Source organism: Stigmatopora argus, chromosome 9 (genome assembly GCF_051989625.1).
Source record: "Stigmatopora argus isolate UIUO_Sarg chromosome 9, RoL_Sarg_1.0, whole genome shotgun sequence".
Lineage (NCBI taxonomy): Eukaryota > Metazoa > Chordata > Actinopteri > Syngnathiformes > Syngnathidae > Stigmatopora > Stigmatopora argus.
Window position 1 is genome coordinate 4,552,206 of NC_135395.1, and position 27,814 is coordinate 4,580,019.

The following is a 27,814-nucleotide window of genomic DNA, read 5'->3' on the forward strand; positions in this document are numbered from 1 at the left end:
TCCGGCCCGCGGGCCGTAGTTTGGTGACCCTATAGTATAGGGTAAAGAAGATCTCGCACGCACCCATCTCTTGTCACTGAGGGTGGTGATGAGTCACACGCGGTTGTTTTTACGTAATTTAATTCCACCTATGTCCACTAGATGGTGGTGTGCGTACACAAACAAAAATGAATCCTGCTTTGATGACTTCTGGAACCATATTTCCCCTCAGAAACAACTGCGGTGGCTGCTTTTACATAAGAAAAAGTCAAAAAGGTGAACGACGTTAACGTTGAGCATACGTAGAAAGTAAGGGATTAAAAAAGACCTGCTTTCAAATTATATAATTCTTTATTCATCCCCATAAGGGAAATTCAGGTATTGAGGCTGAAGAAGTATATAGTCAGAAAAAAACCTGCAGAAACTAGTATATTAGAATATGTATACACCAGGTATATACAACTAATACAAATACAAGTGAAATCTATAGTGTTTTAGTGAATAAATGATGAAAGAATTAGAAGATATAGTACTGCATAGTCAATATATTGTAGATAAAAAAGTAGCCGTTATCATAGGCCAGGATTGAACTTTTTTCTCTGAGGGCCGCTTAAAAAAAATAAAAAATAAAAAAGAGCCAACTTGACATCCTTCCACTTTTGTTTGATAAATAGGAGATATTACTATCTATATAATTTCTTTTTTTTAAGTTGGGGTTTTAAAATGCATTTTAAATATGAACTCATTAACTGCCATTGGCAGGGAGAGACATACAATAAATTTGGACAGGGAGGGTTGACTAACTATGGGAACCAGGCGGGGGACACCCCTGAATCGGTGGCCAGCCAATCGCAGGACACGAGGAGACGGGAAACCATTTACGCTCACATTCATACCTAGGGGAAATTTGGAGTGTTTAACCAGTATACAATGCATGCTTTGGGGTTGTATGTAGAAACCGGAGTACCTGGAGAAAATCCACGCAATCCCGAGGAGACCATGCAAACTCCACATAGTGAGGACAAACCTGGCATCAAAGAAATGTGAGGCCGACGCGCTAACCACTCGCCCACCATGGGGTTCCAGAATCCCTAACATGCCTTCATGCCTGGTGTCAGAGTTTGGTCTCCGTAGCTGGCAGTAAGTCAGATCCGTTTCCAGTTGGGGTTGGAGATCAAAACCTCGAGCTCGGAACAGTGAGGCTGACATGCTAACCCAGGGGTCGGGAACCTTTTTGACAGAGAGAGCCATAAAAAAATCATATTTTCAATTGTTCTTCCTTGAGAGCCATACTCAAAATTTAAAAGAAAATGTGTGCATTTTTTTAGTCAGTTCACCACTTTTAAAGTACAAAAAGACTCAATTCTTTTGACAACAATGTTATGCCGTTGCTAGTCATTGAGCATCAATGAGAAGAGTCTAATAAAAAAAACTATGATTAAAAAGGCACTAGAGGTCGTGTCAACCCCTGCCGATGTAACGCTCTTATTGGTGTGTTCGAGACTCAGTGGTTTCCATATTTGCGCTCACGGGTTAGCGGAGAGCCTCATGCACCCATCAAAAGAGCCGCATGTGGCTCCCAAGCCATAGGTTCCCTACCCCTGAGCTAACCACTCAAGGTTTATCATGTGGAAAAATGTGTTAAATTGTGGTTAAAATGATTAATGCTTGGATCTGAAATGGTTAGTAATTTAGCTAAAACATGTTCATTTGGGGTTTGAAAGTTAGTTTGGTCCAAAAAGGTTAAAAAATGTTTTTTGGGGGGGAGTGAAAACGATTCAATGTTTGGAGAAAATGGTTCATAAGAAAAAAAAAATAATGAAGAAAATTTCTAAAAATTGTGCAAATGTGTTAATCTTTATTTGTCTGCAAAAATTGTTAACTTTGCTTCAAAGTTGGTCTTAAGTGTATTGCAATAGAATCTTAGTGACATTTTATTTGCTTACTACCCTTATTGGACGCTATTGACATTCAATTCACCTTCATTCGCCCCTCCCGGTACAAATGGATTGGACGTCTAGCGCTGTCGATGGCACTGAAACGAGAAGAACAATTGGTTTGGACATCTATTGTGTGTATTGTGTGCACTTGAAAAAAATAGAAGCTTTACATAAATGTTACGACCTCCATTCCGCCTTCCTTTCCAGATTACATAAACGGCGTTGCCATGAGGCAACAAAAGTGTTGCTAGGGCTGCGTGGGCGTGTGTACGCAACACCCGCATAATGCTCAAGACGATCACACCAGGACCAAAAGAAAAATGAGAACGAAAGGCTGAGCAACGTGTCCTCTCCAAAACCAGAGACCAATGTTTTCGTCATCGAGAAAGATTTGTGAGGAATTATTAGAAACACATTAATCACATGAATCTTCCCTTGTTTTAAATTTTCTTTTTTTTCCTTTTTTGTTAACATTCCAAATTCAATCAAATAGAATAAGGTTATATTTAACTTTAATCCAAACTCTATTCTTGAGATAATGAAATCATTTTCCAGAATTAAACTTAACTAAATATAGTAATTGAATTTAAATTCATTACAGCAATTTCATTTAAATTGTCCAATTGGGTCAATTAATCTAATTAAAAATTCATAGTATATTTTAAGATTTTTTAACCTTTTTATTTAATGTTCCTATTTTCAGGAGAGTGAGTTTCTGATTGGTGTGTCTTCGACCCTAATTCGTTACATTGTTGTTTGTTGAGTTTTTACGAGTGTACGGAACATAGTTTTTAAGTTGTGTTTATGTGAGTGTAAACGTATGTTTACTCAGCTGCCACTTGTTCCACATTCCACCCCATTGGAAAATGTCTTCATCTATTTTGAATTTTAATGCCTTAATAAATCATTTTTAAAATCTTTTTTTTTTGCATACATACATTTGGATACATTTTTGATACCAAATTAGTACAAAATATAGTAGCAGTAAAAATCCAAGTCACGAAACCAAAGTCACCCAATGGTGCTGTGGTTCTGCATGGGTTTGATTCCCACTTGGTGGCGTGTGAGCGCGAGTGGTTGTCAATTTATTGTTCCCTGCAATTGGCAGATGCCAATGGTTGGCTGGGATAGGCTAAAGCAACCCCCACGAACCTTTGGGGAAATGTGGTATGGAAAATGATGTTAAATGTAAATGTAGGCATGAAGGGGTTAAAATAAAATGGCCAAGTCAAACCACAACATATCTACATTTAAAGTAAAAACCTAAAAAAGTCTTTGAATAAACCTGAACACAATATTTTAACGATGGCAACATAACTTTAACCTCTCTGTTGATTGATAATTTTAGAAAATAAGGAGCCGGCTGGAACTCGGAATTTGCACAGACTGTTTTTGTCTTGGGTTGAGTCGACTTGTTTGTTCTTTGACTCAAGTGTCCCACTTGTTTATATTTAGAAAGCTATTGATAGAAGAAAAAGCGAGAAGGGCGACGATGAAGCGGCCGTGGACGGAGTCAGTGTTGGTGAATCAGTGTGAAAGTGCGTGCCGGCGGCCTGGGACGGACGCCGCCTCCTTCCAAATACGTGGCGCGCGCTTACAGATGACACGATGTGTCCGAATGCTAAGTAATTGAGCGAAGGAGGGAGCTGGCGCAGACAAAAAAGAACAGGCTTCGCGCTCGTCGTGGAACACGTCGCCACGGTAACGCCTGCATCAGCATCACCGGTGGGCTGTGCTGAGAGCCGACGTCTACACACATGAATAGGTGCCTCTTTGTCAGTGCCATTGGCTATGATAGACGTCTGATCGCCCATTGGTTGTGAATTGGAATGAATATCTCTAACGAGAGTCCAATCCACTTGAAGCGGGGGTGACAGCAAATCAATGTTTGTGTATATGTAAACAGACACACATACATTATATATATATATATATATATATATATATATATATATATATTTATATATATATATATATATATATATATATATATATATATATATATATATTTATATATATATATATATATATATATATATATATATATATACATATATACTGTTGTGGTCAAATGTTTACATACACTTGTGAAGAACATAATGTCATGGCTCTCTTGAGTTTCTAGTTATTTCTACTACTCAGATTTTTCTCTGATAGAGTGATTGGAACAGATACTTATTTGTCACAAAAACATTCATAAAGTTTGGTTCTTTTATGACTTTTTTATGGGTTAACATAAAAAGTGATCAAATCTGTTGGGTCAAAAATATACATACAGACACACGAATTAGCAATTTTGGTGACTTAGAAAGTTGTGTCAGTGAAATGAGCATCATAGCATGGCCTCTTACCTTCTTGTGAGTGATTATGAGTGACTACAGCTGGTGACTTCTGAGGCCATTTAAATAGGGCTCATTGGATGCACACACCCACAAACGCTACAATGGGAAAGTCAAAGGAGCTCAGTATGGATCTGAAAAAGCGAATCCCTGACTTGTCCACAGTCAAGCGTGTTTTGCATCGCCATGGACTGAGAGGCTGCCGTGCAAGAAGGAAGCCCATGCTCCAAAAGCGGCACCTTAAGGCTCGACTGAAGTTTGTTGCTGATCACATGGACAAACATAAGACCTTCCAGGGGAAAGTTCTGTGGTCAGACGAAACAAAAATTGAGCTGTTTGGCCACAATGCCCAGCAATATGTTTGGAGGAGAAAACGTGAGGCCTTTAACCCCAAGTACACCATGCCTACCGTCAAGCATTGTGGTGGTAGTATTATGCTGTGGGGCTGTTTCGCTGCCAATGGAACTGGTGCTTTACAGAGAGTAAATGGGATAATGAAGAAGGAGGATTACCTTCAAATTCTTCAAGATAACCTAAAGTCATCAGCCCGAAGAGTGGGTCTTGGGCGCAGTTGGGTGTTCCAACAGGACAATGACCCCAAACAGACATCAAAAGTGGTAATGGAATGGCTAAATCAGGCTAGAATTAAGGTTTTCGAATGGTCTTCCCAAAGTCCTGACTTAAACCCCATAGAGATCTTGTGGACAATGCTAAAGAAACCGTGACCGGACATTTCGTCGATGGACACTTCGTCGCCGGACACTTTGTCGACCGGACATTTCGTCGACCGGACATTTCGTCGACGGACAAGTCGTCGACGGACAATTCGTTGCGGGCTAGGGGATAGTGGTTAAGGTTAGTGGTTAGAATTAGGGTTGGGGATAGCGGTTAATGGAAGTGGTTAGGATTAGGGTTAGGGGATAGTGGTTAAGGATAGTGGTTAGAATTATGGTTAGGGGATAGTGGTTAAAGTTAGTGGTTAGGATTAGGGTTAGTGGATAGTGGTTAAGGTTAAGGTGATTATAATTTTGAGAGAGAGAGATTACCTGGTTGATCGCTTTCAAAAAATTATTTATGCTACAAAACAATCGTTCGCGAGGAAGCAACCGTTCGACAAAAACGCTCTTCGACTAAATATCCATTCGACATATCGTCCGGCAACATGTCTGTTCGACTAACTGTCTGGCGACGAAGTGTCCGGCGACGAATTGTCCGTCGACGAAATGTCCGGGTACCTTTCATTCTATACTATATTATACGATGTGATGTTATGCCATGTCATGCCATACCATACAATACTGTTTCATTTTTATTGTTTTTTTTAATATAGAAAATTATATGGGCAGCCCGTTGATAGAGTGGTTAGCGTGTCGGCCACACCATTCTGGGGTCCTAGGTTCAAATCCAGGTTGGCACAACCATTCACGCTCATATCTAGGACAATGTAGAGGGTTCAACCAGTCTAACCTGCACGTTTATGGGATGTGGGAGGTAACCAGAGTATGTGGGGAAAACCCATGCAAGCCCAGGGAGAGAATGCAAACTCCACACAGTGAGGACCAACCAGGGATCAAAGCCTCGAGCCTCGAACTGTGAGGCCAATGCACTAACCACTCACTCGACGGGGCGCCTAATGTTTAACAATAAAATTAAAAATGTAATGTAATGTATTGATATAGTGATCAGCTTTTTTTTTGCATATCACACATCACAATATATGGGCGCCACTGTTGACAAAGTAATGGTATACTTATACAGCGAAGTACTTGGAGGTCATGTGTTGGATGGTGGTGCTAAATGTCCTGTCAAAACACACCACTTTCACAACATATCGGAACACGCGAGGGGGGTGTGGAGGGTGCAAAGATTGAAAGTGCGACATGTTCCCGCTCAACTTGAGTCATCATCGAATCATCATCGTTATTGAGCATGTTTGTACTGGATACATGCGCTGGAAAAAGCTTAGAAGACTGCAATAAATACAACTGCAAATCTATTTTGGCCTCAGCTACACAACACATGAGAAGTTCCAGCAAATATATATTTGAATGAGGTGCCACTCATGTTGTTGTTGTTCTTGTCGACACCAACTTTGAAGTTGTACTCACGTTATTCGTGAACAGATCGTCTTCTAATGTCCTTGAACCTGAAGGGTGGCTGCCAACACTGAGGGTTACAATGGATTAGCCGTCTATCACTGTCAATGATAGCCAATCAGTTAATTTGATGACACCACAAATCATGCTTTTTAAAATTTCATGGCTATGGAAGAGGATTAGGGAAACTGAAGAAAAGAGAAAAGGTGAGCACAATTCTGTCTTCAAAATCAGATTTCTGAATTTAAAGTCAGAATTCTATGAGAATTAGGCCCACCAAATTAAAAAAAAAGGTGGCCAACATTTTGACATTGACGTGATCTTAATCTTACAATTCTGACGGTAAAGTCAGAATTCTCCCCCCGATGAGGTATCACCATATGGTGGTGGTGGGGTTTGTGTGTCCCTGTGATCCTTGGAGCTATGTTGTCTGGGACCTTGTGCCCCTGGTAGGGTCACCCATGGCAAACTGGTCTGAGGTGAAGGACCAGACAAAGAATGGCTCCGAAGACATCTTATGATGAGAAAGACCAATGAACTACCGATTCCTTCGCCCAGACGCGAGACACCGGGGCCCCACTCTGGAGCCAGGCCCGGAGGAGGGTCCGGGCCTACACCCATGGGGCCGGCCGGAGCACAGCCTGAAAAGACGACGTGGGTTCCCCCACACATGGGCTCACCACGAGAGGATCCAGAAACTGGCTCTTGGGAAAGAGCCTGAGCTAGTGCATGAGGTTGAGAAATTCCGGCTTTATGTAGTCGGGCTCACCTCTACGCACAGCTTGGGTTCTGGTACCACTCCTCTTGAGGGGGATTGGACACGCTTCCACTCTGGAGTTGCTCATGGTGAGAGGCGCCGAGAAGGTGTGGGCATACTTATTGCCCTCTGGCTCGGTGCCTGTACGTTGGGGTTTACCCCGGTAGACGAGAGGCTAGCATCCCTCCGTTTTAGGGTGGGGGGACGGGACCTGACTGTTGTTTGTGCGTATGCACCAAAAAGCAGTTTTTTGGGGGAGTCCTTGGAAGGGGTGCTGGAGAGTGCTCCTTCGGGTGACTCCCTCGTTCTGCTGGGGGACTTCAATGCTCACATGGGCAACGACAGTGAGACCTGGAAGGGAGAAATTGGGAAGAACAGACTGATTGGAACCTGAGTGGTGTTCTATTGTTTGATTTCTGCGCTTCAAGGTCTGCACTTAGTTTTGTGGGGGGGAAAAAGGAAGGAAAAAGCGAATCTGTCGCCTAGCAACAGCGCCTACTGCCTTATACAAGCGGCTAATAAATAACCATTAGAGATGAATGAAAAAAAATACAGAGCAGTCAATAAAATCAGTATCCTCTGGCCACTTTTCTCACATTACATGACAGTTGAGCGCGTAGGTCAGTGGTGTCCAACCTACAGTCCACGGGCCAACCCTGGTCCGCTGTCCAGCTTTTATTGGCTCATGTTTCAATTCATTTATTCATCTCCCGCACCGTAATATTCTGAGAGAAAAATTAATATGAATATAATGAGATTAAAATTGAACAATTACAAGGTTAATATGAAAATATGATGGACGTTGGATTATAGATTATACTATTACAAGATTCAAATTGTGAAACAGTCATTTTGTTGCTTATTTTTCTCTAACATGAAGTGGAAAATGTTTGGTTTCTACGGCATCAACTTCTGGCGACGAAAAGTCTGTGAGCACAACTTTTTTTTATTACAATATTTGGAGATGTAAGTAATATTTGGAGAAAAGTCAAAATTCTGCAATTCAAAAAATGACATTGCTTATTTTTGCATCACTTGAAATTGGAAAAATTAGATTTTGGAATAAATTTGGAGGTTTATGTGATTCCTGCTGATAAAACTTCACTATTGTGTATAGGCGACATAATTTTCAATTCAAATATTTTCAGATGATGGTGTCCCTTGAGGTTTTTTCAATGAAAAAAGTGTGCCGCAGCTCAAAAAAGGTTGGGAAACATTGCTGGACACACCAGCAAGAAGCAAAACATCTATCCAGGCATTCCTTATCAATGTCATTCCACATGTCTCCATACACAGTTTTCCTCTCAAGGGTTGCTTGACATAGCAATGATATATATATATATATGTATATATATACACATATATATACGTTTTTTAAGTGAGCATGGCAGAAACAGGTCAAACCGTGTCGTGTGCTCTCGTCACAGAAAACATGGTCATCGCAGGGGTCATTTTCAAGACATTTGCAGCAGAAGGCCTGTTGTGGATGTGAGGGGGAACTGAGCTCCATCAAATATGGCCACTTTTGGCAATATATATGAGCAGGTGTGGCTTCCTCACCAGTGACCTCCTCCTCAAATGATGTGCCTGGCCTCGAATGGATAATCCACAATGTCTTTCTCCTCAGAACTCTGGTCATCTATGGCTCATCCTCCGCAAAGATGTTATTAAGAGCTTGGCGTGGAGTCAAAGTTTGTCTTATTGTTGTAATCTGGTAGTGCTGATCCTGTCAATCACCCAGTCCAAACTGTTTTTGTATCACAAACCTGTACAGATCTTTAAAAAGATCTAATGGGTGTGGGATGGGCTACCTGTGTGCTGTTGGCTTGGGTTTGACACCTATCATTGTGGTTTTAGTCCTGCATTTTAACCAGGTCGAAACTGACCATGACACCACAAATGTTATAAAGAGAAAACAAAATAATTTCCAAAGGTAAACTATTTAATTAAAGTTTCTGATAAAGTGAGTCTTGATCTGATAACAAAAATGTGTCTTGATTTTATTTCATATTTTTCATTTATTCATTTTCTGAACCGCTTTATCCTCATTAGGGTCACGGGGGGTGCTGGAGCCTATCACAGCTGACTCCGGACCAGAGGCAGGGGACACCCTGAACCAGTGGCCAGCTGATCGCAGGGCACAAGGAGACAGAAAAACATTTGCACTCACAATCATACCTTGGGGTGTTCAACTAGCCTACTCTGCATGTTTTTGGGAACCAGAGTACCCTGAAAAACCCACGCAAGCCCGGGCAGAACCAATAGGAATGTACAGATGCTAAAATAATATATACTACAAAAAATAATAATAATAACCATGCACACTCACACCCATACCTAGGGGCAATTTAGAGTGTCCAATCAGCCTACCACGCATGTTTTTGGGATGGGTGAGGAAACCTAGTACCCGGAGGAAACCCAAGCGGGTCCAGAGAGGAGTTTCAAATTCCACACTGGTGGACCAAACTGGATTTGAACCCAGGACCCCACAGCTGTGAGGCCGACGCACTAACCACTCAGTCGCCATGCCGCCTGCAGTGCTTTTAATTATTCCAAACTGCAATTGGATCGGTACCGACCCCAACACAAGACAAAGGTGAAGTAAAATCTGCTTATTTTTAAAGCGCCTCTGATTCTATCACCGTCAATGGCAGGCGATAAGTTAAAACGGCTCGTCTCCCCGTCAATACCCAGTGGAAATTTATGAAATCATATTACAGTCGTGGACGACTCAGCGGCTTAGTGGTTAGCAAGTAAGCCTCACAGTGTCTGATTTCCTGGGTTCAAATCCAGATTGGCCTGCGTGGGTTTCCTTGGGGTACTCTGGTTCCCTCCCACCTTCCAAAAACAGGCATGGTAGGCTGGTTGGACACTCTAGATTGCCTCTAGGTACGAGTGTGAGCGTGAATGGTTGTCCGTCTCCTGCAAATGGCTGGCCACCGATTCAGGGTGCCCAAAAGTCATCTTGGATGGGCTCCAGCACCCCCCACGACCCTTGTGAGGATAAAGCCATTCAGAAAATGAATGAATCAATATTAGTCTTCTGAAAGAAGAAAGCTTGTTGATATGTTTCTAAGTGACAGCGTCATACGTTTTAGTATACCAAAGTTAAATTCAAAATTGCTCATTTTTAAAGCGACTCTTGTACGTCTATCACTGTCAAAGGCAGCTCAAGAGTTAGATTAATCAACGGATGATAAAATTCGTCAATTGCAGGCAATAATCCCTCGTTCGCATGTTTTTGTCCATTCAAGTGCAGCTCCTCATCTATAAATAGCACAGGGGTGGCTGCAGGGGGCGCCATGCAGCAGGCGTGTGCGTCTCTCGTAAAATGCGGCCATTCAATCTATTTTTAGATTCCCCTTGTCCTTTCTTCTCTCACATTCACCGCGGAGGAGACATGCGCCTCATACATCCATCCATTCATTAGACTACATCTTCACCCATTCATACGTTTGCATCCCAACGCGAAGGATGATGGCACCACACATTTACTAAATAAGGCTTATATGCGAGTAAATACATTTACCCATTCAACCGCCAATGCGAACAAGATACTTCAAATGCATTCAAATTGGGAAGGCTGACACCGAATTTTCATGTTTTAGGACCATTGAAGTTCAATCCTTTAGGGTGTCCATAACAGCAGCAGCCAAGGCGTTATATAAGCATTACAATGCCACAACATGGTTATCATTACTCTAGTTTTGAACAAAATGTAACCAAAAATGAAACATTCTGGTCCAAAAAATGAAGGCATTTTGGAAAAACTAATTGAAGCATTTTGCACTGCAAAAAATCAAACATTATTATTCAAGTTGCAAAAAGAAAAACAATTAGGTCAAGTAGTAACAATCATTGACCAAAACCATTTAGTTTAAAACCAAATATTAACAAATTTCAACCCAAATTAAACAATTTGATCACTTGTGGTCAAATTCTACCAATCATTGCCCAAAAGCTTTAAACCAAATATTAACCAATTCCAACCTAAATGAAGCATTTTGGACCAGAAATTGGAAATTGGCCATTTCTGACCATTTATTAATCATTTTGGAAAAACAGAAGACTTTAGACTAAAACATACATATATGTGAATATATGTATATATATGTGTATGTGTACGTGTGTACGGTGTGTACGTGTACATGTGTACAGTGTGTACGTGTACATGTACATGCACATGCATATGTATATGTATATATATATATATATATATATATATATATATATATATATATATATATATATATACATACACACACACATATGTATATGTGTCTGTGTGTAGGACACAGCTGCCTGCTGTAGCTGTTCACTCACCTGATTTCCGTGCTGTCGGGCGTGGGCTCGATTTCTGCTGGTGGCGGGTGGTCGTTTATCTCTTTGTGTGCCCCGGCGACCAGTCTAGGGTGTAGTCTACCTTTCGCTCCAAGTCGTCTGGGATAGGCGCCGGAAACCCCCGCAACCCTAATGAGAATGCGTGGTATGGAAGGTGAATGAATGTAGGTACACTCGTGAATTAACCAAAGAGAACAAAGAGCAGAAAAGTTTTGAAAAAAAATCACAATTGTGAAGAGTAAATCAATTGATCACATTTTTAGTTACAGTTTATTAATGAGAACCAGATATTTAATATATTATCATATTAAATGCATTCATTTATTATATTTAGTCTGCAACTTAGTGCGCTACAACTGATTTGCTAATAACCCTCTTATATGGCTTTTGAAATGACTGAAAATGGTCAATAGATGAATAAAGGCTTAAAAGGCAGACTGGTAGAGAGCAAAAGAATAATTAAGACAGAAAGGTACAAAAACGGACAGTATAGATGAACAGATATGTGAAGGGCAAAAGCCCAATGGTTAGAACAATAGGAGATGAAATGATCGGTGGATTGATAAGTGACAAAAAGATGGCGACAAGAGACAGATAATGGACAGAAAATTGAAAGTAAAGCTTAGATGGTTAGCCAAAGGGATGAAATCAATGTTCTTCTACTCCTGCTCAGATGCAGCGCATCCTTTCCCCTCTCCTCTTCCTGTTCCCCCCTCCACCTCCTCTTCGTCCCAATCATCCCCCCCCCCCCTCCAAAGCAAGTGACTCTGCCGTTTTACGTTTGTACTCGTGCCCCGCCCCTTACTCGCTTTTGTCCAAATCAGGCTTTCTGCGTGGCCGGAGCTCCCCGTTCGCCGCCAACGTCAGCGGGAGGCGAGCGATGACGTGTCTGTGCGCTCGCACGTAAGGAGGGAGGGACGGCGCCTCATCCCTCCCTCCTCGCTGGCTGACGTCGGGGAGCCCCCCTCGCCCTCGCCGCCTATAAAAGACGGCGGCGAGCAGAGTCCCTCACACATTGTCGGTAGATCCGGTGAGGCAGGCATGAAGCCTGTAGAATAAGCTCGCCCGGCGGGAGTCGCTTGCTCGTCGCCAAGCATGTACCGCTCCACCAAAGGCGCCTCCAAGGCCAGACGGGACCAGATCAACGCCGAGATCCGAAACCTCAAGGACTTGTTGCCCATCTCCGACGCCGACAAAGCCAAGCTGTCCTATCTGCACATCATGTCACTGGCTTGCGTCTACACCAGGAAAGCCGTCTTCTTCGCCCAGCCCGGTAAGACCGACATTAGGGATCGTCGAGGGCAGGGGGTGTCCAAACTTTTTTTTCTGAGGGTCGCTTTCAGAAAAGTCAAAGGATGCGGGGCCAACTTGAACTACTTCCACTTTCATTTGCCAACCAGAGAATCGGAATGATAAGATCAGGTTTTCAAAATGTATCTTCAAGGATGAACTCACTGGCTTCCCTTTACACACGTCCAATCCATTTTCATTGGGAGCGTTGAATGAACAAACTCCCAGTCAAAGTGAATAGGATGTCTAGCACTGTCAATGGCAGCCAATGACTAAACGGCAAATAAATAAGGCTAATTCATTATCAGGTTATCACAAAATTCCTTTTCTGACTTCTGTGATCGTTGACCTCATGGCTCTTCCGTTTTGTATTCCAAGCATATGTTCTAAATTTGATTTTATTTTAGAGTTGAGTTCTTAAATGCAAAGATAAAGAATGCGTAGAATTATGTGGCTTGATGAATTGGTAATGTATTATAAAGTAAATCTCTCTATCTTTAAAATATATTTTTTAATATGTTTATAGTATTAATGACTCAAAATGTGGATGCAATGCTCGCCTTCCTAGTTGAAAGGGATTTGGCCCCTAAACCTGTAAATGGTGGTGAATGTGTTGAGGGCAACCAGCAACAAAACTAACTAACTAACTACAAGGTGTAGTGATATTGAAACCTAAATCATCATTATTGCATTTAAAATATCAAAAATATTGATTGCCTGCATGTTATGTATGATTAAGAATTTTAATCACTTGACAGCAGGAATACAGATGATCAAAATTTTGCCTATTTTCACATAAATCTAGGAAGTCAATCATCATGGATATCTGTTTTAGAGTGGTAAGATCGCTGCCAGTCAGAATTCAATTTGAACGTCAACATTGAAACATTATTCAGTGCCAGCTAAGTTTTTTTTTCCACGCAATGCCCACACTCATGACTCACTCAACTTTGCATCTCCCTCGTTAAGATATGGCTGCGCGTTTATTTAGTTTTTCTGGGGCTGCTCTCCTTCGTGCAGATTTTAGCAGCGCAATCCGCGATGCTCACGCCACACCAACATTGTGTTCCCCGTCCCGCACAGAGACTTCGGCGAGCGCGTCAGCGGAGACCTTCCTGTCTTTCCCCGAGCTGTCGGAGCTGATGCGGGCGTTGCCGGGTTTCCTCATGGTGCTCACGGCCGAGGGCAAGCTAATCTACCTGTCCGATGCTGTCTCCGAACACCTGGGGCATTCCATGGTGAGATCATTCGCCCGTGTTTCAAGTCTTTCGGTCTAAAGATCGTCAGGTCAAAGGATGACAAGACAAGGGCATGCCTAGAAATGGCGACAACCTTTTTTGGTATGAGATCCTTACATGCAGACTGAATATACTCTGGTGGCAACTGATAGATAGCTAACTGTTTGTAACCCTAAGTGGAAGCTAGGTCCTAACAACCTATTTGCATTATCGTTGGCACTTTGTTGTAACGTGCGGGCAGACTCGCCTGTGTTTTCCAAGATACAAACAGATCCAAATGTAAAAAGTTGAATCAATGTGAACATTATTCCAGAAGTGTCTCAAAATGACAGCGTCACTAGGAATGGGCAACTAGCACGTGGGCTGCGGCTGCCCTTATTCGGAACACTCAACAAATAACAAGGACTACAAAACCAAAGAACAAAATCAAACTTGACAGGGAGGATGCAAGGAAACGAAGATTACAGGACATTGGAAGTGCGCATAGAAACACATGTATATCACAAGACGATCCGACAAGGACTGACAAATGCAGAGGATTTAAATAGACAGACATGGGTTGACGAGACAATCAGTAACAGCTGGGTTAAGTGAGAGGCAGCGAGTAGGAGATACAGCTGGGGCTGGGAAACGACAGGTGAACTCAATGGGCAATCATAGGGACCGGTCGGTCACCGGAAAAAAACCAACACAACCAATCCCTAACAGCGTCGACTGGGTCATTGGCACCTAAACTACAGCGAGCCCTATTCGGAACCGTAACTTAAACCACGCCCTTATTTACAGAGACGCCCCATTTTGCAAGCTTCAAACAGTTAAAAATGTAAAAAGTCGAAGCAACGTGAACATTATTCGAGAAGTGTCTGGAAACAAGCGCGTCACTAGGAATAGGCCATCCAGTCTCTGGCACATGGTCTATAGCTAACCCTATATGGGACCTTAATTTAAACCACTCCCCCATTTACAGACATGCAAGACACAGATACAGAATATACAATGTTGAAGCAGCATGAACTTTATTCAAGAAGTGGCTAGAAATGAAGGCGTCACTAGGAATGGGTCGCTGGCACATGGTCTATTGCTAACCCTATTCTAACCACAAGACACGCCGTCACCTGCAGGTTTCAGAGAAGTACAACTGGATCAAAGTTCTGTTTTTGTCAGGTGGACCTGGTGGCACAGGGAGACAGCGTGTACGACATCATCGACGTGTCGGATCAGCTCACAGTCAGGAACAATCTATCCGCCGGGGCTGACCCCGAAACAGGTACATGATCAGAGCCGGTTGGAGATGGCAGAAAATCCAGAGCAGGGGAGTTTCACCGTCTTGTTTTTTTTCATTGTGCAGATCGTCTTTTCCGCTGCCACTTCAACACCTCCAAGTCGGTACGAAGGCAGAGCGCTGGAAACAAGCTGGTCCTGATCCGAGCGCGCCGCCTCTCCGAGCCGCCCACCTCTGCCTCCTACTGGACCTCCAATCCCGTCTGGGTGTGCTTTTGCTCCCCTCTGGAGGCCCAGCCCACCCGCTCTGTCACAGAGGGGGCATCCAGTGGGACTTCCCCTGCCGACGCCAATCTCTTCCTGGAAGGTTTCTACTCCCAGCATGCGCGCGACTTGAGGCTTCACGCCGCACACGACAGGTACGACATAACCGCAAATATCGGTGACCGAAACAAAACACGTATGAGAACTGAAGTTCTAATCCAATAGACATTATCTCAGTTAAACATCTCTAAGAAAAGTCAAGAATTTTAGCAAGATTTTAACAAGAGTTCCAAGAAAAGAAGACCATGTCTCAAATGGTCTGGTTTGAGATACTACACGGCCAGTGAGTTAACGCATCTGCCCCCTGCTGTTCCGCCCCCAGTGTACGCTCTTATCTGGGCTTCGATGTAGCGGAGTTACGCTCGCGTTCCTGGTACAGCCTACTCCACCCGCATGATCTGACACACGCCTCGGCTCAGCATCGCAGCTTGCGTAAGTGTCGGCACATCGGGAGCTGATGGGAACTTTGGGGAAAAACAAACGGGAACCGTTTTGTGCTGTGACCCCACAGTGCGAGAGGGAGGAGAGGGACGGGCCGAGATGGTGGTGCGCGTGCAAGCTCAGGACCGCACGTGGGTTTGGCTCTACATGGCACTCCGGCTGCAGTCGGGAGACGTCCCCGTGGGCAGCAGTAACTACGTCATCAGGTAGTCCCTCAAACGCGCGGATAAGCGACTGGATCTGGCCACTTCCACCTAACGGTTTTTCCTTTTTGGTCTCGTAGCGAGTCGGAGGCCTGGTCAGCCCGTCAGCAGATGAGTTCTGAAGAGACCCAGCTCAGCCTGGTCCTGAGTTCGGGCCCAGCCCAGCGAGAGAGCCTCCGATCCCCCGATGCCCTGTCCAGTCCGGACCAGGTCTTCACCCCTGGCGGCCTGTCGGGCCAGTCCTTCGACTTTGGTGGGGCGGGCTCATCGGACGAGCGGGCGGTGCAGACGACGGAGGGAGAGCCCCGATCCAGCCTTTCCTCTGTAGAAGAGGATGCCTTCTTCCAGCCGCCGCCATCCCGCAGTCCCTCCCCCATGCCAGTGACGGTAGAGACGGTGTCCGACTTGGACTTCTTGACCCAGAACATCCTCTTGCCGCCCTCGTTCGAGCTGGACCCCCCACTGCCGATCCTTCCCCTGCCGCTCCCGCCCGTGCCCACCTCGCAAGCGCAACAGAGCAAAGAGTTTGTGTGCACGCCTCCGTACACCCCCCATGTGGGCGGGGGCAGCTTTCCCTTCGGCGAGCCTCTCTTCAGTTTCGACCCCACCGGGGCCACCACGCCTCCCCCGTTGGCGGCCGGTGCCTCTTCAACCTTGGCCGGCCCTCCAGCAAACTCCACCCCGCCGCCCCCAGGAGCTCCATCCACCAAGCTGGCGCTCAGCCTTCCCGCCACCTCCACGGAACTTCTTTTTGGATCAGATTCACGCCGCGGGGGCCTTTACGAGAAACTCCCCCCTACTCCTGACAGCCCAGGAGACGACGACTGCACAGTGATGACCCTTCCCGAGGTTCGGGGTCCGCTCTACGTCGACGTGCCCCTGGGTACTCTTCAGCGTCTCCCTGAGGGGATGCTTACGCCTGAGGCGTCCCCTGGAAAACTGCCTTGCCTCTCCTTTTTCTCCCTGGAACGAGAGCGGGAAAAGGAGAGGGCGGAGATCTCCCTGCTGGCCCAGCACATCAGTTCCCTGGCCGAGGGATTCTACCTAGACCCCCTCCTGTCGAAGCTGTCCCCTTCGTCCAACCCCCCATCCCCATTCCTTGCTCCTGCTGAGACTGCGGATTCGGTCCAAGCGCTTGGGGAGTTTTATCCTGTTAAAGCGTGGTGGGACCCGGATCTTCCCCTCTTCCCAGAGGAGGATGTTTCTCTGTTTGAAGAGAGCATACTAGAGAGCCTCCTTCCTCAGTGCCCCTCGCCGCCCCCCGTCCCTAACCCCGTGAGCCCGGTCTCTCCCGAGATCCCAGTGTGCTGGCACCGTGACTCCCCGTTCGAGGGAGCGGGCCAATTCTGTAGCGTCCGATTGACGCGAGCTAACTTGACAGACGGGTGTGGGGCTGGCGCCGCTGCGAAGGAGGAGCCAGTGGAGGAAGCCATGGAGGTCGAGGCGCCATTGTCTGAAGAGTCCTCTTGTTCCTCCGCGGCGGCTTCTCCTCTGGCGGCGCCCCCAACCGACAGCGGAACATCCGGCGGCCCTGCGCCCGTCACCTCCCACGCTCAGTCCCTCCTGGAGGAATTGGCCGTGCTGGAGCCCATGTTTGGGGCAGGTGCCTCCGTGGCCCCTGCTTTAGGGCAACAACCTGAGTTGTATCAACTCCAGTGTCATCCATCGCCGCAGTGCTTCCACAAAGGTGAGATCCCGATTCTTTTCTCGAGCTTCTTCTCAACACAAAAAAGAGTTTGGGATATTGGGCTCTAGAACAAAATTTCCCGGTAAAGCTCAGATAAGTCTGGACTTTCGGAAAAATTCGGCATCAACTCTATTTTACGAGGAACTGATTGTCACACTTTAGACAAGGTGCTTAATGTGCCTAAAAATATATATATATAACTAGATATTTCGGTGACTCTCCCAGTCTCTCAAATGTCATCATAGACAGAACGGAACAGGCATTTGAAAGATATGAACTCGATGTCCAATTCACGACGGGAGGATGATTGGATGCCACATTATTAGACAATTCTGTATAAAATGCAATGCATTATTTAATGTTTATGTAATATAACAGTCAATCAAAATAAAACTAATGAAACAATAAAAGATTGAATTAAAAAATATAAATATTAGAAAGCCTCCTCGTTTTTCGAATATTTTTTTTCTTAATGTGAAAATAAAATAAAATAAAAAAACAAACAAATTAAAACCTACTGAAAATGCCAGAAATTTATAGGGCTCCCATTCTGATCCTCTTTGCTTTTCTTTACAAGGTAATACATTATTGTTAAATTGTATACTAAAAATATGTATTGAATTATTTTTATTTACTCTTAAAAAAAAATCAGGGTTTTTATTAAATTTTTAAACATTTAATATTCAATTTAATAGCAGATTAAATTATATCAACTAAAATAATACCGATAAAAAGGGAACAAATGAGTATCACTCATCCTTTTTCCTTTTTCAAAATTTTCAATCATTTCCTTTTTCATTTTTAAAAACAAAATGAAATCAATAAGTGAATAAAATAATTAAAAAGGGTCAAATAGAAAAGATAGATTAAAAGTGAAAATGAAGTTCATCCCGAAGCGAATACCCAAACTTTTTTTTCCCAAGTAGCCAAGTAGCACCTTGACATTCTGTAGAAACTTTGTTGGCTGACATGCCGCTTCCCTTTTTGTCTTGCAGATGGGAGTGGAAGCATCCCTCCGTTCTAAAATAAGTCTGTGACTTACTTCATCAAGTATGGCATATTGTCATATTTTATGGAGACCCACTTTTACTGCAAAGTAAAACATATTTAAGTGTATAAATATACATAATGTATAAAGGACCGACGCCTACATGTCTCTCCCGAGAACAAAAAATGGCCTTCCTATTTTTTGTTCCGTCACGCACGAAGCTGTATACTAGTAAAAGCGGCGTTCGCCTTTACGACGCGAATGCCCAACAGACTGAGTCCAGCGGTGGTCTGGATCAGATTTGCCATCTGAACTCTTTAAGCATTCTTTAATTACAGACATGCGTTTGTATTCACTCGTAGTGAAAAATACCTGTTGTGACCACTGGAGAAAATAACAGAACAAAAAAACAAAACAAAAAACAAAAAAAACGACCTATTTTAACCTCTTGATGCCTGAATGTACATTGAACAAATACACATATACGTGACTTGGGGCAATACACAAGTACATAGAAATATTAATCATAAAACAAGCAAAATACAGAAGGTTGACTTGGAAACTAAAACAAAAAATGGAAAATCCTGAATTCAAAAAATAGAAAATATATATTTTTAAATCAATATAAAAAATGAATCAAAAATAGATTATACAGATTACTTCTAGATAAATAAAAAACAGAAAAGCAGGCATTAAATAATTCAATTTTTATTATTCATTTTTTGCCAAAATATTTTTTACTTCAATTTTTTTCTTATATACTTTTATGTCTTATTGTATTTTGGTATTTTATTATATTTTTCTCATTTTTAGCTGTATTTTTCTATTGATTTACTTAGTATTTTTCTTCTTTGAAATTTTTAGTGTACTTATGTATTCCTCTAAACCTATATTTGTTAAGTTTTTGGCTGCCATTGCCATTGATCACTAGATGTCTAATCCACTTCAAACGGATTGGACGTCTACTGGCGATAAACTCATTTCAATCTACAGCTGGACGCCACGTGACTGGACGTTGTGGCATGGTCAAAGAATCGAACGTCAATTTGGGCATCAAGGGGTTAATATAGAGTTCATTTATGACTTTAGCACTTTTTGCTAAGCTCAAAAGTAATTTCAGTGTCACATTTTTAAACTTTTAGGGTTGCCGGGCTCTTTTGAAATTTAACCTTTGCGGCTTGAAAACCTTTAACATTCCATTTCTGTCAGTCAAAAATTGTGTTTACTTGAGTGATGTATATCAAACTGGGGGAAAAAAGCATGTTGGCTGGTGCCACCTCATTCCTTGTACTGTACTTTTTAGACTCTGAATGTGGAAAGGTTGCAAAAATTGTCAGATTTTCATGGGAAGTTAAAACTGAGGAATTTTGAAGTGATGACAAATTGAAATTCAAGTGGGAATCAAAAATGGTTTAACTCAGTGGCAGCCATTGACGAAGGGCTAGGTCATTTTTCAAAATTCTTCTTGAGCATACACTCACCTTAGAAACTTTCACTGGAAGTTGAAGTCCTTTAGTGCCGTTGGTGGAGCTAGGTGTCCGTTTAGACTGGGACCTGAAAAACTAACATTTGCTTGAATTACTTTTATCCTAATTCTTGCCAAATTCATTTTTTCATTTTTAGTGCTGAGGCAAAAGACGTTTTTGAGACCTAAAATTTTGACCCCAGTCTTATATATTTGCAGTTTATAAGCTCAGGCCTAACACATGTTTTTGCGGTCACTGATTTTGACCCCCAAAAATCATTTTCACCCCAAATTCCTGAAAAAATAGCTTATTATATATATATATATATATATATATATATATATATATATATATATATATATATATATATATATATATATATTGCACCTTCCATTTTTGACAGCTCAAAAATATTTGCTTGTCAGGTTTAATTTTTGTTCATCCTAATTGTTGAAAGTCTCAGTAATTGACAGTTTTTGAGCTAAAGCCTAATCACACCAAATGCTCACCTATTTTTTTCTACTTTAAATGTTTTGCTTGAACAACCAAAACAAGCAACAAAATAATCCTGATTTGAAAAAGCATTTTTCAGATTCAACCTCAAATCTAAAACTTCGATTAAGTCTTACACGACGACGACTATAGCTGCTGTGATTTAAAAAAAAAGTTGACCACGAGTAGACGTCCAATCCGTTTGAACTACAAGCACCGACAGCGAAGCAACGTTTGTTCATTTGAAGCAAGCCATCCCAGTTCAAACAGATTAGGCGTCTACCACCCTCAACTGTAGCCAGTGTGTTAAAAGTTTTCTAGAATTCCCGCAATTTTGTCAACCACTCTTTGCACTGCCGTTTACCATACTAACAAATGGGGGGTGCATAAGTGAGGCAGCGTCCACTTTTTTCAGGACTTGGGGTGGTGCTACTTATTTCTTTGTACGACTTTACCAAGCGACCCAGCTTGAAGGACGGCGTCGATGCACTCACGTAGAGTTGTCTACGGTCAAGTAAAGGATTGATTCCTGACTTAATTAATAGAACAGATGTATTATATATTACTGGATGTGCAATGTCAATGTCAATAGTTTTTTTTTGCGAACAGTCAAAGATATTTGTACGAAGGTTTGTACATAGCGAATATACAAAGAGAGAATCTATATATGAATTCTAAAATGCAGAATGGACATTGTGGATCAGTGTTCTATTGTGTTGCTTATATGAATGTGGTAATGCATTTCTAATAAAGTGCACTTATACAGGGCTCAAACACATTTTTTTATGTGGAAGTCAAGTATTTAGACATTTTAACTTACCGCATTTTCTCGCATATAAGCCGTATTTGTAACTAAAAAAATGATGACTGAATGAAGGTACGGCTTATATGCGCACAGCGTTGCTATACTATTTTTCACCAGTAGATGTTGGCAAATTAAGATTTACTATCTGTTGGTTATTTTCTGTTTTGCAGTAAGAAAACACCCATTACTGGATGAATTACTAACTTCCTTATGATATTGAACATAATAATGTGCTTTTGATTCATACAGTATCTCAGAAATACGATCATTTTCTCTTCAAAGTAACACATTTATACTCCTATTAAACCCATGAATATGGAGGTGAAAATTGTGAACCAGGGGGTGGCTTATATGCGAGAAATTGTCAAATTCAACCATTTTAAGGCAAGGGTACGGATTATACGCAGGCACGGGAAAATACGGTAATCCAAAGATTGAACTAGCTGCATATGTTGATGTTTCCTTTTCATTTTTGCTTTTATTTTAAACATTTAGTTTTTTGTATAAAAAGGGAAAACCTAAAATCACTACTTATATCATTTTTAAAATGCATTCTTTATTCATTGTTTTTATTTGCAAATATTCATTTATGTATTGTTTTTGTAGTTGGGAATTGTTTTTAACATTTTTGTTTTCATTTAAACAGGGAAAAATTGGGAATATCTCTATTTTGTTATTTATTTATTCATTTTTCATACATTTATTTTATTAGCAAATATTAACCCATTTAAATGTTTTTTTAAACAGCATTGAAAAAATAATTAAAATAGTTCATCTTTTTTTAAATGAAAAAAATCAAAATGTAAAAATGTAAAAAATGCTTTTGATGTGTATTTATCTGGAATCGCTAAATCAGTAAGTACGCTGATTTCTGTCCTCGATTTTTCACTGAGGAGTACAGAAATTTGAATTCAATTTCATTTTAGCAAAAATGATCAAGTCAATGCAATGGTGAACTAAAAGATTGATTTTCGCGGACCACAAAAAATGATGCGGTGGGTCGGTTCTGGCCCGCAATCCGCATGAGTGTGACATTTGAGTCATTCTACTGAATCAGACCAAGTACTTTATGCAAAATTCCATCATTTTTATTTCCATCTTGAAATGGCAACCTAAAAATCAGAGCATTTTCCAGGATTACGAGCACGTCCGCCGTCGTCCTGGAGCCCCTCCGTTTTTCTGCCCCCCCGGCTCGGCAACAGCGGTGACGCACATGCGTGACGAGACATAACGAGACTCCGAGTGACGCACAAGCAGTGCTTTGTGCGGGAGGGAAGGGGCGAGTAAACGAGGCATGCCCGCCTAGCGAAATGACGACAACGATGCACGCGTACCTGCCGGGAGGAGAGCGCCGTATATGGACATTCCGGCCGCACGCGCTATTCTCAGCATCCGTTTGGAAGGGATGCGCTGACGGAAGAGGAGAGAGGAGGAGGAGGAGGGGAGAAAACGGGGATGCTAAATTTAGAGGTACAGTCAAAAGAGGATGCAAATTAAAGCAAATCTACGCTCTGTGCAGCGCAAATCTTGCATAATGCTCTTCCCTATGGCATTATAACACGATTCATTTGCTATAGGAAGAGCTTTAGTGATGTCATGTTTACGTTTTTCGCATCGCATCACGGTTGCTCGTGCCAAGGAGTAGCGTATTTTACCATAATTTGGAAGAGGGTTGAGCAAGGCAATTCATGCCAAAAAGGGAAATGAAGGTAATGATTGTGGGTGATTAAAACCATTTTTTTCTCAGATTAGCACATGTATGATGATGATGCGACAACACTTTTCCACACATTCAAACATTACCCAGGGCGCTTTGTAATAATTATACTTGTTAATTTAAAGGTGTAAACATTAGCGTAACACAGACACCGATACTAGTATTGGAAGGGGTTATACGATACGGCATGCAGATAGATGTATGTACTGCATTTTCTCGCATATAAGCCGTATTTGTAACTCAAAAAATGATGACTGAATCAAGGGTATGGCTTATATGTGCACAAGACTTGCTATACAGACGCTCCCCTACTTACGAACATTCAACTTACGAACAACGGTACATACGAACATGTTTGCAAATTGCGTTTAAGTCGAAAAATGTTCGTAAGTCCAATTTTGTATTTTTTTCCGAGTAGTGCTTCTTTCCGCCGCTAATACCGACGCCTGGCGCTGTGAGGGCTCAGCTCACCCAGCATCTACGTTCTTCGTTGCAATGCGGAAGTGCGTGAACGTATCTCCAGTGGGCAAAGAACCTTTTTCATTTGTATCATTAAATATCTCGTGCATCCATTATTGAATATGGTTGGTAAAAAGCGAAATGCTTCTATTGAGGGAGTTGCAAGGAAGAGGCTAGCCATTTCATTTGAAACGAGTGGCAATAATAACGAAGCTTGATGCGCGTGAGAGTGGTGAGCGTTGCACATTCAGTACCATTTATAAACAGAAAGATCGAGCAGCAGGACCCAAATCTTGAACGTTGCACAAAGTTTGCAAATCAATTGAATGATGCCATACAGTGCTACCATCATTTATGATGAAAAAAAGAAGAAAACTGTGCAATCGTCGTTAGATCGCTTCTTTCGGCCAGTTTCTAATACATAAATCTCTCTCTCTCCCTCTATACAGTACTGTACATATTCTCTCCATTTTATTAAATGTTTTTTGCAGTACAAACCAATGCGTGTTACTTATACAAGCCTTAAACATACAAATGCACTTATATAAACCTTCAATATACTTATATAGGCCTTAAACATAAATTATAATACAAAATATAGCACTGAATCAACTTACAAACAAATTCAACTTATGAACAATCGCTCGGAACCTAACTCGTTCGTAAGTAGGGGAGCGTCTGTACTCTTTTTTCACCAGTAGATGTCGATTTACTATTTGTTGGTTATTTTCTCTTTTGCAGTAAGAAAACAACAATTACTGGATGAATTAATGCCTTATGATATTGACCCTAATAATGTGCTTTTGATTCATACAATATCTCAGAAATATCACGTGCGATGATTTAAAAAAAAAAAGATTTTCCCTTCAAAGTAACACATTTGTACTCCCTATTAAAACCATGAATATGGAGGCGAAAATTGGGAATCGGGGGTGGCTAATACGCGAGAAATTGTCAAATTAAACAATTTCAAGACAATTTTAAGGGTGCAGCTTATACGCGAGTAAATACGGTATGTAAATGCAGCCGGAAAAATCGGCTAGTACTAAGTCATGCTAATACTGGACAAAATTGACTAAAAGTATCGGCATTAATGAAATGAATTATTACTATTTTTTTCTTTAATCAAACAAAACAATACAATTACTATAATCTCTAACAAATTAAAGTGGAAGCATTTAAAGTTGGCCTTCACATTCCGGATTGAAGGTTTTGTTTTTCTTACATTCGCGTGTGTCAAAGATGATAGCTTTATTAGAAGGAAACCTGTAAAAAAAATAGAGCAGCTAAATGGTGTCCTCTGTTAGCTTTATAGGATTGGCACATGAACTAAACTAATTTGCTATTGTGGTACAATGGCACTGAATGTGAGAAGGGTGGATAACAAATCGAAAAAAGAAAAAGAAAAGCATGAGAGCATTTTTGGTCATCCATTCCACAAATGTGATTAAAAAGGTGCCATAAAATGGTAAGGAGGCAGACAACCATTCATGCCAACACTCATCTATGTTTTTTTTTTTAGAGCAATGGTGCCCAACCCGGGTCCTCGAGGGCCCCTATCCAGTCTGTTTTCCATACCTCCCTCCACGACCAAACCAGAATGAAATGATCAGCTCTTCCGCAAGCTATTCAGAAGCTTGATAACGAACCTGATTACGTATTTGTTTCAAGAGTTTTGGTGGAGGGAGACATGGAAACAGACTGGATAGGGGCCCTCAAGGACCTGACTTGGGCACCGCTATTTCAAGTGTTCAACAAGCCTACCATGCATGTTTTGGGGATGTGGAAGGAAACCGTAGCACCTGGAAAAAAATCCATGCAAAGAGAAAATGCAAACTCCCCAGAAAAAGGTCGGAACCCACCAGGGATTGAATCCTTGATCTGTGAGGCCGATAAGCATGGTAGCAAAAACCGGCAGCTCATTCTGTGGGTGACATCACCATCTATGTGGTGATTTTTTAGTGGGCGGGGCTAAGGCATCAGTGAAAGGAAGACTAGGAGATAATTTCATTATTAACCCTCCTTCTGTCACTTCTTTGGATGAGATTTGTGTTCAAAATAGCATGTGCAATCAATTTAATATAACTTGCTGTCGTATTAGATAGCACCTTTAAACAGTGTCTTACTAAGCCATGCTAGCAATGATTTGACATTCAAGTGAGTATGCAGTCATTCATTTTCCAAACCACTTGTCCTCACAAGGGTTGCTGGAGCCTATCCAAGCTAACTATGGGCACCAGGCAGGGGACATCCAGAATGAACGAGGAGATGGACAACCATTCACAGTAACATTCATACCTAGAGGTAATTTAGAGTGTTCAACCAGCCTGCCCTGCATGTTTTTGGGATGTGGGAGGAAACCGGAGTTTCTGAGAAAACCCACGCAAGCCCGGGAGAGAACATGGAAACTCTGCACAGTGAGGACCCACCCAGGATTGAACCCTCGATCCCAGAACTGTGAGGACGTCGCACTAACCACTCGGACTTGTTTCAAGATCCTTTTAAACAATATTTATCTAAAAAACACTATTTTACATTTGTATGTTTGGTGTACATTTACCTGCTTTAATAAAGATGTGTGGCTACCACTTTTCTGTTTTACGAAAATTTCAGACAAAATTTAACCAAACATTTGAAAAACTATCATTGTTGTATGTTTGGATGTATTCTGGCTTTTTTTGGGCTGAAGTCGAGGGCTGAATAGGAGTGGAAGTCAACTGCTGCCATCTAACGATAGAAACCTAAATTGCACCAAATACCAAGTCGAAAAAGAGGGCATTTAGTACATATCAATTTTAAAAATGAGGGATATCGAGCCATGGAAAAAGTCACAGAATGGAGGGTTGACAAATTTCATGTCATAGAAAAAGATGGATTGATGTGCGCCAGAAAGCTTCATTTCCAGTTTTTTTTAGAGGACCCAGATCTGATTATGTGATCGGAAATCGGACCCGAGCACATCATTTTCAGAGGATGGGAATTTAGTGCAAAAGATTGTGGAAACCAGAGTACACAGTGAGGACCCACCTGGGATCGAACCCTTGAGCTTAGAACTGTGAGGCCCACGCGCTACCTACTAGGGCTGCCCTGATTAGATTTTAGGACACTATTTAAATTACATAATCCCGTCAAAGAGTAAAAAAAAATCATCAACACCTACACGGAGGCATAACTATTGAAATTGTGCTAAAAAAGTGGCGTTTCGGATCAACATTCGTAACGGGAGGACAGGATCCAGCAGAGGGTGTATGACTCAATGAAAAATGAGTGGGTCAGGAGAGAAAACCTAAAGAAAATGAGTTTTTACCATGTCTTAAGTTAAAACCGGAGGCTGAAACACCAGAACACTGTGAATACAGGAGAAGAATCTTGTTCGAAAATGAATATTGGATCTACTAAATCAGGGGTGGGCAATTAATTCCACAAAGGGCCACAGTGGGTTCAGGTTTTCGTTCCAACACATAAGAGGAAACCTTATCAATCTGGTATGTTAGACATACAATCAGTGAATTGCAGTCAAGTGCTTCTCGTTTCAGCAGAAATCGAATTGGTTAAGCTGTCTGTGTTGGATGAGTTGGGATAAAAACCTGCACCCACAGCGGCCCTTAATGGAATTAATTGCCCACCCCTGATTCCCCAGGTCTGTTAACTAAATGGTAAATATTTTACATTTACAATCCTTGATTCTAGAACAGGGGTGGCCAAGTTGGTTTTCCATATCTCCCTCCTCTAGCACACCTGAATCAAATGATCAACTCATCAGCAAACTGTCCAGAAGCTTCATACCGATTATTTGATTCAGGTGTGTTGGTGGAGGGATACATGGAAAACAGACTGGATAGGGGCTCTCGAGGACCGGACTTGGCCACCCCTGATCTAGAAGCAAGCACTGTGATTAAAAAATGAATATTTTATCATCTGAAATTAAAACATTTTTTTTACTGGTGCACTTCACTTCCTACATAATTGATAACTACAGCAGCTAGCATACCGGTCAACCTCTGCCGATAACTGCCCTTATAAATGATTAT

At 42.0% G+C, this 27,814-nt stretch overlaps 1 protein-coding gene and 1 long non-coding RNA gene across 2 annotated transcripts in view; one reads left to right on the forward strand and one right to left on the reverse strand.

The window, feature by feature from the left end:
- The window catches only part of LOC144082995 (uncharacterized), an 84,086-nt gene extending 71,971 nt beyond the window's left edge, over window positions 1–12,115 (reverse strand). Inside the window, exons 1-2 of the long non-coding RNA XR_013303434.1 lie at window positions 11,435–12,115; window positions 7,124–7,462 (exon numbers count right to left, since the gene is read on the reverse strand). This is a non-coding gene — a long non-coding RNA (uncharacterized LOC144082995). The remainder of the gene's footprint in view (window positions 1–7,123; window positions 7,463–11,434) is intronic.
- Window positions 12,116–12,478: 363 nt separating this feature from the next.
- Window positions 12,479–21,580, forward strand: npas4a (neuronal PAS domain protein 4a). The gene is made up of 8 exons (XM_077610512.1): window positions 12,479–12,725; window positions 13,826–13,980; window positions 15,145–15,247; window positions 15,329–15,620; window positions 15,848–15,957; window positions 16,037–16,172; window positions 16,250–17,856; window positions 18,852–21,580. Exons 1-8 carry the CDS (start codon window positions 12,548–12,550, stop codon window positions 18,878–18,880), a joined length of 2,610 nt encoding a protein of 869 aa, XP_077466638.1. The 5' UTR covers window positions 12,479–12,547; the 3' UTR covers window positions 18,881–21,580.
- Window positions 21,581–27,814: the final 6,234 nt, after the last annotated feature.